At 35.8% G+C, this 11,911-nt stretch overlaps 1 protein-coding gene across 2 annotated transcripts in view; it reads right to left on the reverse strand.

Annotated features, from left to right (window-relative positions):
* pard3aa (par-3 family cell polarity regulator alpha, a) overlaps positions 1-10,619 on the reverse strand; it is a 445,004-nt gene extending 434,385 nt beyond the window's left edge. For both annotated transcript variants that reach the window (XM_079409545.1, XM_079409544.1), the window contains exon 1: positions 10,233-10,619. In XM_079409545.1, coding sequence (XP_079265671.1) covers positions 10,233-10,352 — 120 coding nt within the window. In that variant the 5' untranslated portion in view covers positions 10,353-10,619. The remainder of the gene's footprint in view (positions 1-10,232) is intronic.
* Between the last annotated feature and the right edge of the window lie 1,292 nt (positions 10,620-11,911).

The raw sequence follows: 11,911 nt of genomic DNA on the forward strand, positions 1-11,911 counted from the left end.
CAAACTGAACTATTTCTCTGACGTATACAGTTAGAGGTGAAATATGATATGAAGGTCATTCATAAAATCTGCACATTTTTGCATGAATAAATCTGACAGCTGAGAAAGATTCCTCACAATAGCGTTTAACAAACACTCAGCGTGACCAAGTGTGCAGAACAGCTGCAGATGTGTGCTGTTTCGGTGTTCTGCATGAAGAAAAACAATACAAGTTTCAGACACGTTCCTCTATTCTCCAGGAAGAGTTTAAAATCACTTCAGACAGATCTGAACTCATTCAAGTCAAAAAGACTTGATTCAACAGATGTGCATGTTTAGGGCACCAGAACCATACTGGCATTTCTTGGTGTCGACAGGAATATGTGCACTACTACATTTATCATGTCAATAATGTCTTTGTAGTGAAATGATCACATAGCTGTTTGAAATGCCTTTCGGTTATGTAATTGCTCGCAGTAGTTTTGGAGGCACGTACACTGTGGTCTCATTGATACTGTCTGTACTTGCAGCTTCCCAGTAAATTCCCCTGAGGATATCGAGAGATTGCCTGGTAAACAGTATAGTTCTGGTCATATTTGTCCCAGCAAACCATCATTTTACACTGAGCAGTAGTTATGGCTTATGCTAGTATTTAGTATTTAGTATATACCTCCTCAGTTCACACCCACTGTACCTTTCACATTAGAGCCACACAATATAACTATATTTTTTAGGCTTTTTAAACTATCTACATTTACACTTAACCATTTAGCAGACACTTTTAATAAAACAATTAGACCAACAAAAGTGTAATCATATGTAAGTGCTGCATGTATCAAGTGTTCTAGTATTGCAAGTGTTACATAATGTTTAAACATTTAATACATAAGAGATATTTTTATACACATATCATATTTGATCTATAGAATAATTTCAAAAGCTTGGAAAATATAACATACAATCTTAAATCACGAATTTTTTATTTTTTATTTTTTTTTACTAGCTATTTATCATGTGTAAAAATATATTTTATGCATTTAATATTACAATATCATGCATTTATTTTTATATATTGTTACTAGAAGATTTCATGAAAAAAAAAAAGTAAAACATTTTTTTTTGCCGTTTTCCACAACATTTTTCATTAAATAAATGAAGAATGGCATTTAATAACTTTCAATTATATGGACAATATAACAAAATAATAAAACAGCAATATTAACGTTATTACTAAAATATTTTTTGTTTGTTTGTTTTTTGCTAAAAACACTTTAACATGAAAAACATCATGCAGAGAGCTCCATTAATGTTTTTAGTAATGATGCCAAATTTATTATATATAAAAAAATATTTTATGTATTTAATATTACAATGTCATGCATTTATTTTTTCCATTCTATTGTTACCAGGAGATTTCATGAAAACAAGAGAGTAAGAGAAAAAAAAGCCATGTTTTCCACAACATTTTTCATTAAATTAAAAGAAAACAGAATGGTATTAAATAAATGTCAATGATATGGCCATTGCAACTAAACAATAAAAAATGCTCAAATGTTATTATTACTTACTATTTTTCTTTTACAAAAACATTTTAACATGAAAAACGTCACGCAGCCAGTTCCATTAACACTTTTGAGAAATTATGCCAATAGTTGTTGAATCAGAGCTTTGAAATAATTAACTGAAACAGACACAGATTCACAGAAACTAATAACATATATATTTACATTACTGCTGTCAAACGATTAAAGTTTGTGTTTGCATAATATATGTGTGTGTACTGTGTATGTTTATTATGTGTGTATATAAATACAAACACATGCATGTATATATTTAGGAAAAATATGTTATGTTTATATTTTAAATATATTTATATATAATATAAGAATATAAATGTGCATACATGTAAATATTTTCTAAATATATACTATGTGTGTACATTTATATAAACATAATAAATATACACAGTATACACACATATATTATGCAAACAAAAACTTTTATTTTGGATGTGATTAATCACGATTAATCATTTGACAGCACTAATTTACATATTTGCCAGTCAAAACTAATATTTTTCCCAGTATTTGCTAGTCGAAGCAACCTTTTGGAAACTCAGCAAGGATTTTATTTTTATTCATTTATTGTTTGTTTGTTTGTTTTGTTTTGTATGCAGCCAACAGAAACAATATATTGTGCAAATTCACTACACCACCCAGCCCTCCATCAAAAACTCTGTTCCCATCCTACCATTATCTCTTTATCCTCCCTAAACCCGCATCCTTCTGTTACGTCCACCTACTCTTTCCACTTACTTTCCTCTTACTGGTTGCTAAAGGTGAAAGTGAGACGGAAGGTGATAATTAGTCGTCGGGGAAACTCTGTCAAGAGAAGCTGGGATGAGTGATGTGGGTTTTCTTCTGAACAAATGGAGCATTATAATGCTACGGGGCGAACGCAGACGGGGCAGCACTATGAGGCCCTCCGCTAACAGAGCAGCAGGGGGTCCGTCACGCCTGTCCAGTACAACACATCCACAGACCACACACAGAGACCATGAATGCATTTACACTAGTGCTGCACAATTAAACTAAATTAAATCTGAAATTAAAGCACGGTTCTGTGATCAGTAGTAAATCTCCATCCGAATGCCAGAGGGTGCTCTCACACAGAAGAAACCCAGGAAATCCCTACAGCCGTAGCTGAATAAACAGAAGATTGAACTGCTTTCATTGATTCAATGTGACTAATAAACACACGACTACGACAATATGTGGTTTATCTGAGTTCATCTTATTATAATGAAGTATATAACAATGCAATGCTAATTGACATAGCCTTTATCGCTGCTTAGAATACTACGAAATATGTTTTGTGCTTTATTCTGTGTAAGAAGCCACATCATCTCACAGAAGTATTTATTTCAAACACTCGACTGATGTTGTGAATCATTTTAATACTCTCTTCCCATAATTTTTGCATCTGAAAGGGATACACCTACAAATGCATATTCAATAAGGTCAGGTGCAAAAATAACTGTGTCCACACCTAATTCTTCACTGCGCGTCTAAATCCTGATTGTACTATTTTAATGTCAAAAGATAGTTTGCGCTGACGCACACTGTTAGTAAATCTTGCCCTAATTGTGGTATTTTCCTGTGATTTCAGAAGGAGCAGCATTTACTACACAGAGCTGTAGTTCACTGAGAAGCTACACAAACAGCTTTCATAATCACGTGATCAAATCGGTCTGAATCCATAGCTTGTCAGTGAACTATGGCTCTGTGTAGTAAATGCTCCTCCATCTGAAAGCATGTGATGGAAATTTACTACTGATCACAGAACCGGCTTTGATAATCGCATTCAATTAATCGTGCAGCACTAATTTCACAGATGCTTACATATGAATATGGATCATATCAATGATATTTAAAGGGATAGTTTACTCAAAAAATTATTTACTTATCCCTACTTTGTTCCAAACCCATAAGCTGTTGTTTTTTTAATAGAAAAGTTGACAGTCGCTATACAGTTATGAATGACCTGTCTGAATGACTTCATCTGAATGAAGTCTGTAATCTGGTGCAAAAAGGGAGTAAATCTCTCTTTGAATGTCTTGAGAGTTAAGGCTTTATTCAGACCTATACTCCCTTCATCTGGTTTGCTTGTATCGACAAATGACCGAACAATACTCACCGCGCTAACTCCCAGACATCACACCCATCGTCGCCGCTGAAAGACTGGGATTGACACAAATCTGCGCATTTACAGATGGATAAGAAAGTAATTCTCGGGAAAGCAGTCAAGAAATATTTCAGACATCTAAATCATAAGATATGAATAAAATGTTCTTTATGTTCTTTAAGAATGACACTGAAGTAGCGACAGATCTTTTCTTCAGTATTGTGGTGTACATCTGAGAGAAATCTCCGTCGTTTGTTGATTGAATGGAGGCAGATCTGAATGCAAGCTTACAGTCAATTGTAAGAAAGGGTTTAAGCAGATAAAATGATTGAAGAAGTCTGGCATGAGAGAAATCTGTCTGACATTTAAAAATGAATGACAATAAATGCATAAGTCAAGTCAAATGACATGCATCTGGAAACTAGACTGATAAATTTGTCCATTTCATGACAACCTTTTCTTTTTTTTCTTCTTTTTTTGTGATTTTAGTGGTGATTGCTTGATTGCTTGATTGATACCAGCATCTATGGCAACCAACTCACATCAATATAACATTATGCGAAACGTTTCATCTCAGCGTTTCATAAAAATATGAGATTATTCCTGATGAAAAAAACATCCTTTAGGAAACCTTTACAAAAGTTGCCTAGTAGCATTTAACGCAGTACATACCAACAAAATATGCTGTATAGACAGAAGGGTTTGACCCCAAAACAAATTAATAAATTAAGCGTTTTTCATTCATTTGCATTTACTTTCAGCAATTTTTTGGAAACCTCATCATTACAAACTCACACAATATATCTCACAATTCTGAAAAAAGACAGATATAAGATATAAGTCAGATATAAACTCGCAATTTTGATTACAAAAAAGTCAGAATTGCAAGAAAAAAAGTCAGAATTGCGAGTTTATAACATGCAGTTCTGAGTAAAAACAAGTAAGAATTGCGAGATGTAAACTCACAAACCAAAGAAAAAAAGTCCGAATTGTGAGATAAATAATAAAAAGTCAGTTCTAGAGGACTTCTGTCATTCCAGTCCATCTTAAACAGAAAAGTCCACATTTATGTGACTTTTAGTCTCAACATGTTTGGTTTTACTTGCGTAACAATACACAGAAATAAAACTTCTTCGACGACGTGATCTTGCAGACTGATCTGTCTTGGCTTTATTTAAGAGTGTCTCTAATGTGCTCCTTGAAAGCAGATGAAAGGTTTTACTCCATTTATTAGTCATTCAACATAATAAACGCCTCCTCTTATAGACATACTGTACCTCCTTCATTCAAGTTCCTACAAGCAAAATGAGCTCCCGTTATTTTCAGACGGTTTGCTTCTACAGAATGTCAGAAAAAGGACAAATAAATTGCCCGTAAAAAGCATTTGGACACTTAAGTCCTTAAAAATGCCATTGCGTTTGAAAACAAAATATGAGAGTGTCATCTGAGCACTACCTTTACTTTTCTGAGCCATTCCTGCAGTGACTTTTAAGGCACAGGTTATTTCAGAAACGAAGGTCCCACTACAAAGAAGCCTCTAAAGGAAGGTTTTCCGATCTGAAGGTCAACGTTTGTCTGCAATTATTGCATTTCCCTCTCGCTAATAGACATCCAGATGCCTGCGGGTCTCATAAACACAATGTATGGTTTTGTGTAGACCTGTGCTTAATTACAGCTGCAGGATGAAGCAGCGGGGCTGATGTCTGACCCGTCACGTGTGCTGCTGTTATCATGAAGGTCAAAGCAATGCAACTGATTCAACCTCGAGCAGTCAAATCTCATCAAGTCACAATTAGCAGCTATTTTCAATTAGTGTTTCGGCACCTCTGCTTTACAGGCATCATGTCTGTTTCAAGAATTTTCTAGCAATTTCAGAGCTGTTTATTCATCTCAGCCTTTTTTATAGAGCTTTTCAGGCAGTTACTGAACAGCACTGCATAGTGAGTGAATCTCAGAAAAACCGTCAAGAACGTGCCGGATCAGACTTCAGCCCCAAATGACACCGCTGCCCAGATAGGGTTTTAGTAAAGTTGCCTATGCAGTAGAAACACAATTTGTGTGCTACATGACTGGAGAAAACCAACAAAAAGGGCTGTGGTGAAGTAGATGTAGAAAAACTGCAAAACCCATAATGCACTGGGTTCAGTCAGAATAATGCAAAAATGCATAAGTATGATCTGTAGTTTTTAAATAAGCCCTGGAGCCAAAAAAAAAAGACTTTTGCAGAATAATTAGGAATATCTTGCAGGCAACATGACAAAAAATACACATTGTTTATTCACTCTGTAACAATACAAAGCTTGAAAATTAGTGAATGTACCCTTTAAAAGAAAGCTAAATACATATGAGTTTCTAAAGAAAGGCTATTTTTAGTACATTTTTTAACTGTTCCATTATTGTTCATTTTTTACATTTTTATCTCAATGTTGCAAATATTACCATATTGCAATAAAAATTCAAATTTGCATTATTATTATGGAAAAAAAAAATATATTTTGTATTATTTTTATAACCATAATCCAAACAAATTATCATTCTAATTACTATAATGCAAAAAAACAAAAATACTACAGTCAAAGTTAATATGTAAATAGATGCAATTAATTATGTACATTTTTGCTTTTATCCAAAGAAACTCACAAATCAGTAACATCAAAAATGTGTCATTAAATAATATGTTATTTAATGTATTTTTTTTATAATTACACAAAAGCCTATTATGGGCACTTAAACATTTTAATCAATTCATAGTCCTAATTTACATAATTTGTTGTGTATCTACTGTCTACAATTTATGCTAATAACAAAACAAAAAATGGCCCTCGTTCTTGACAGGCTCTTGAGATTCACCTTAATCGTTATTCCTCACCTCACTCATGGAAAATGAACATTTTCTAATTAACAAGGTTGAAATACATTGAAAACAGCATCATTGTCCCATAACAGCAAAAGAGAGACAAAACTCAACAATCAAACAAATGAATAGGCTCATCTACTACAAACATCTTTCATCTTCCATCTCAAGACTGCTGTCTGCAGCCACTTCCTGCAAACTGGATTCATATCGACTCGAGGGAAAGTCAATGGAAAGGCTGCAGACAGCAGTCTTACAGCGGAGGAGGAAAAGTTTGAGCATCCCGAAGAAAGCCTATTTATTAGGGTTATTGATGAAGAGCTAGGGTTCTCTCAGCAGAGTCACATCTCCCTATAGATCACATGCTAATTCAGCCTTCTCACACTCCCGCTTACGCAGCAGATCGCTGATCCATCCTCAGAATGAAGTGTGCTCTGGAGTGAGCATCCAGCACTCTGCTGGGAAAACCTACACGCGTTTGGATCAATAGGCCGCCGCCATCATTCTGCTGAGGCAGAGGTACAGGGTGTGCCTGCTAAGCCATACAAGCATGGGTGTGTGCCATGTATGTTGAATCCAAGTCTTTGCTGTTTGCAAGGACAGCCTGTTTATGAAAAGAATGAAAATGCAAAGGGAACGACTCAGGATGCACACTCTTCGAGTGTTGAGTTGCAACGTGAGGGCTCTTCAAGTTGATGCAGCTAAAGTTTCATGCTCTGCTGTAAGAGTGACTGACCTTCGTGCACTGCTGAGGTTTCTAGACTTACCTGCCTGCAAAATACAGTCTTCATTCAGTTTTATCGAATGGATTTGTGGAGTTGAAAGTGTACATTTTTCCATTGTTAGCATCACTGAACTATATAGGGCACAAAGCATAACCGTCTAATTCTGTGAACTGAATGAATTATGAGACAAAACACAGTATTTCATAACAAAATGCAATAAGATAGTAGCACAGCCTCATGTTGTAAAGAAAAGCACTTGGTCTGCAAATTCCAAACTTAAAACCAAATTTCCAAATTTTGCGTATAAAATGTTTTTCCATTTTGTTAATGGTGGTGAATGTATCTTTTATTTCATGCACAACAGAAAACAAATTTATGCACCCAGCATGTCACATATTCTCAAAAAATCGACTGTTAATTTCACAGTTAAAACCATAATATTAATTTCGTAAACAATGGAAAACAAATTTGTTAACAAAATGCACCCAGGACATCACAAAATGCGTCCAACCACAAAATGTTCACTTGTCATAAAAAGGAATGCACGTTTTGTGAAAAATTCAACATTAATTTAGCAAAAAAAACATAACATTAATTTCGTAAATAATTTAATGTCCAATTCATAAACAAAACTAATTTGTGAAGAAAACACTCTCAGAATGTAACAAAATGCTACAAAATGTCTACAAAATGTTCATTTAAAAAAAATAAAACTGAATTTATTTCATAAACAACAGAAAAGTATTTTAAGAACAAAATATACCCAGCATGGCACAAAATGCTTTTCGTTCACAAAATGGACAAAAATATTCATGAAAGGGGTTGTCTATATCACAAATCATATTTAGTCCAAATTATTTCATGATTCGTTATTAATGCATTTCATCCACAAAATGCACGTCATCCACAAAATGCACATTCTGTGAAGAACATAAGCATGTAATTTACTGCATTTTTGTCATCAAATAGGCCTACTGCATTTCATATGTATTTCATTCAGACCACAGACTGGATACACCTGACTGATACCCCATAAAACAGAGCTTTGAAAAAAGTGATTGTTTTCCCCAAACGCTAAGCTTATCTGCAATTGGTCAGCCAAACATTCAGCCCCGCCTCCAACTCTGACCATTGGTTGAGCCATCGCTATATCAGACAGGCTGGGATGTTTACACAAACAGAAAATGTTTTGAAAGTGTTTACAATTTTAAGGAAAATCAGCCTATGAACGAATGACTTTTAATTATCCCTAAGCTGAGATAGAAAAAGTTTTTTAACATTGGAAAAAAATGCACAAATGTGTGGAAGAGTTCTTGCAAAAAGCAAAAATCTTTTGTCATACAAAAAAAAAATCCAGCCAATCCAATCACAAGAAAGCAAGGAGCAAACTCAATTTTCCATACTCAAGAAACACTCTGTAAAAGAGAAATCCTGGCAATATCAGTGTTGGTTCACCAAACTATTCAAGGCCTGTAGAACAGAAGTGCTTGGACGTGATGCCAATATTAACAGCAGATTGTTGAGATCTGGGCAGGAATAATAGCACTGATGCCAACTCAAGACACGCAGGAACCGAATGCCCATTTACAACAACAATACAGCCTGTAGCTATGCAGCATCTACACGTCTACTGACAAAAATCAACATATTAATAATTAATCAGCTAGACCTCACTGAGCTGGAACGCATACAAGTTCCTTTACAGCACTCGAATTTTCATTTTTTTTTCCAAGATCTGCAACTTAAGTGGTAACATTTTCTCAAAGCTTCTCAATAACTACATGATGAGGATAAATCGTTTTACTCACAAGCATGCACATGAAGCTTGAGCCAAAGTCAACAATGCATTTAAGTTCTTATTACTACAAATCCTGAATCACGTGGTGTACAGAAAGCCGATCTGGAAGTTAATTTGTCCAGTTTATGAATTCAAAACACATTCATACTACAGCCAGTGCACAGCTGCCAACTCTTTTAGTGGCAAAGAGTTTACCTTCAGTTTTATGACCACCACTGAGAAAACATTTGGTAACTGTTCAAGTTTTTTTGTCTGAATATCCACTGGCTTTCTGACCAAATGTGTTGGGTCTGACCAATGAATTTCCATTACTTATAAGATAAGGACTGAAATGAATCACCAAAAAACAATGTGTTCATAAACTGAACATCACCATGGCTGGCAAACAAGTTTTACTCTACACATACTCTCAAGTGTAAGTTTGATAGCTGTGTTTTGGGATATAGTAGATGGTGTGCACCATCTCGGACCTCCATCAGTAACAGCTGTTATTACCAGTTTAGTGGAGTCAGGTTGGTTTTTTGAACATAGTAACCGGTCGACCAGCTACACCGTTGGATTTTCCAATTTGGGACTAGATTCTGATGTAATTCCATGACTTTTCCAGACCTGGAAAACAGCAAATGTCCTACTTCCAGCAGGTTTTTCATGATCATCGAATCCCTGTCAATCAACACTTGGAAGGTCATTAACCACTGAGCCACACAACCCGTTATAATAACATATAAAGGTATAGAAAGCGCCATTCATTATGAATGTTTAGGAGTAAACAGTCAAATAATGTACACTGAGTAGGTTGCATGTGTGGATCCAGGCTTCAGCTTGTGCTGTTTCCAGTCCTCGCCCTCCACCCGTGCCTCTGAAGTTCTTCCTACGCTCTCGGTTTACTTGCAAACACTGTAATGCATTTTACTGTAACATACGAGCGTTATAGACATGTCTGTCCTCTCTGGAGGAGTTTCGAAGCCGAACGCACGCGCGCGCAGAAGTTGCAACAATTTAACAAACAACCCTTTGTGACGTAACCAACACAAACGCGAAATCTACTAACTAACCTCTGACTCGGACCTTTCACCGACGGTCTCTTCCCTTTCTTTCCTATCTTTCTTTCATTCCTTCTCCACAAAAAGCGCCATGTTGAGAGCAGCAGTGGAGTTGACGCTGTTTTTCCTCAAAAAAACACTAGACTTACCTTGGCTATGGCTTTTTTATATCTCATTGTCGCTTGCTGAATAAGACTGTGTATTTTGATATCCCCATCCCCACAGGGAACGACCACCCGCGTCCTTCCAAAACACACTGTCACTTTCATATTCGGCCGATATTCCCAGAGACTCCGCGGGGAAGCGCTGGAAGTGTTGAAGTCTTCAGGAACAATCAGTGAGCCACGGCAGCATTGTATCCGTTCAGGTAGAAAGCGGGATAAATCCTCATGTTGAGCTCCTCAGGTGGGACTGGACCACCTGTTCGGCGCGTTATCTCTCGTCTGGCCGTGTGTCGTGGGCTGGGCTTCCACACACACTCTCTCTCTCTCTCTCTCTCTCCGACACTCACACTGACTCACTGCTGTTTCTGTTTCAAGTGTGCTCCTCGTGTATTCCGTCAGGGACGACTGGCTGCTTCAGCTTAGAGACTCGTTGAGTGCTGCTATATTCTTCACTTGCTATAGTAGTTACTAACATTCGCTACCTATAATCTTCAATTATACACCACTATATTCAAGATGTAGGCTAATACATATTTTGAGCTGCAGAAAACTCTTACAAATATAGGTTCCTTGTTGCTAATGAAGGTTCTATGATGATCCTTGAAACTTTTCATTACACAAAAGGTTCTTTAGAGTAGAAAAGGTCGCTTTAGATTTTTAAAATATCTTAAAACTAAAAAAAAAGTTATTTTAGGAACTGATTTCTGAAAGGAATCAAAAATGGTTCTTCTATGATATCACTGTGAAAACACCTTTTTGGAATCTTGTTTTTAAGACTATGTGCTTTACTCCTGCGGTGGGCAAAAATGGGACATCAGGTTAAAAAAAATATATAATAATAATAATAATACTTTAATCATTTTGCCTGACTTCATCAGTGGATAATGTTTCAAGATCTAGAACATAGATCCTGGATTTATCTCATTAATAAATCTATGTAAGGAATACATATGGCCTGCACAACTTTTTATGATGAAATGGTTAATTAATAATTTAATAACTATTTAATTATTTATGGGGGTCTATATCCCATTTAAGCTTATGTAGCCTGGACATTTCCTGTCTGACTGTAAATGAGATTATGTGTGGTAGTTTCTGGTCTGATAACACTGGTTTATGTGCTTTCTAGTCTGGCCATGCCAGTCATTTATGAACATTAGCTGGACTGGACGATGGATATGAATCATATGATGGACTTCCAGCTGTTGGCAGATCTTGATCACTCTGGTTTAGAGCTAAACCACCTCGAGTCGGTAATAAACCATCTGTCATGTTTCAAAAAACATGTTCCAAGTTTGTAAGACATTTAAAAAAAAAAAGACAAAATAACTTTCTAACTTTTGCCACTTTTCAGAAGCAAGCAGAAATGTGCTATTAACATAGAAGGCATGAATCTTAAAACATACTGTATGTTAATGTGTGTGTGTGTAAAATAAACATTTAAAAAATAATAAATCTTCCACTTTTTGCTGTTAATCATGAGCAAGAGAAAGGGAGAAATACCGATAGCAGGTGCATTAGGTTAAATGTTATTTGTTTGCAGCCTCAATTTAAGTAGAAGGACAGCAAATGGCATAAAACAAATGTGGTAGTTGTTTCCATGGAGACAAACATCTGGATTGACAGATTTCTGCTGGATTGGGTCTGTCTAGCCACATAAAGAC

This window comes from Barbus barbus (genome assembly GCF_936440315.1).
Source record: "Barbus barbus genome assembly, chromosome: 46".
In the NCBI taxonomy this organism is placed as follows: Eukaryota; Metazoa; Chordata; class Actinopteri; order Cypriniformes; family Cyprinidae; genus Barbus; species Barbus barbus.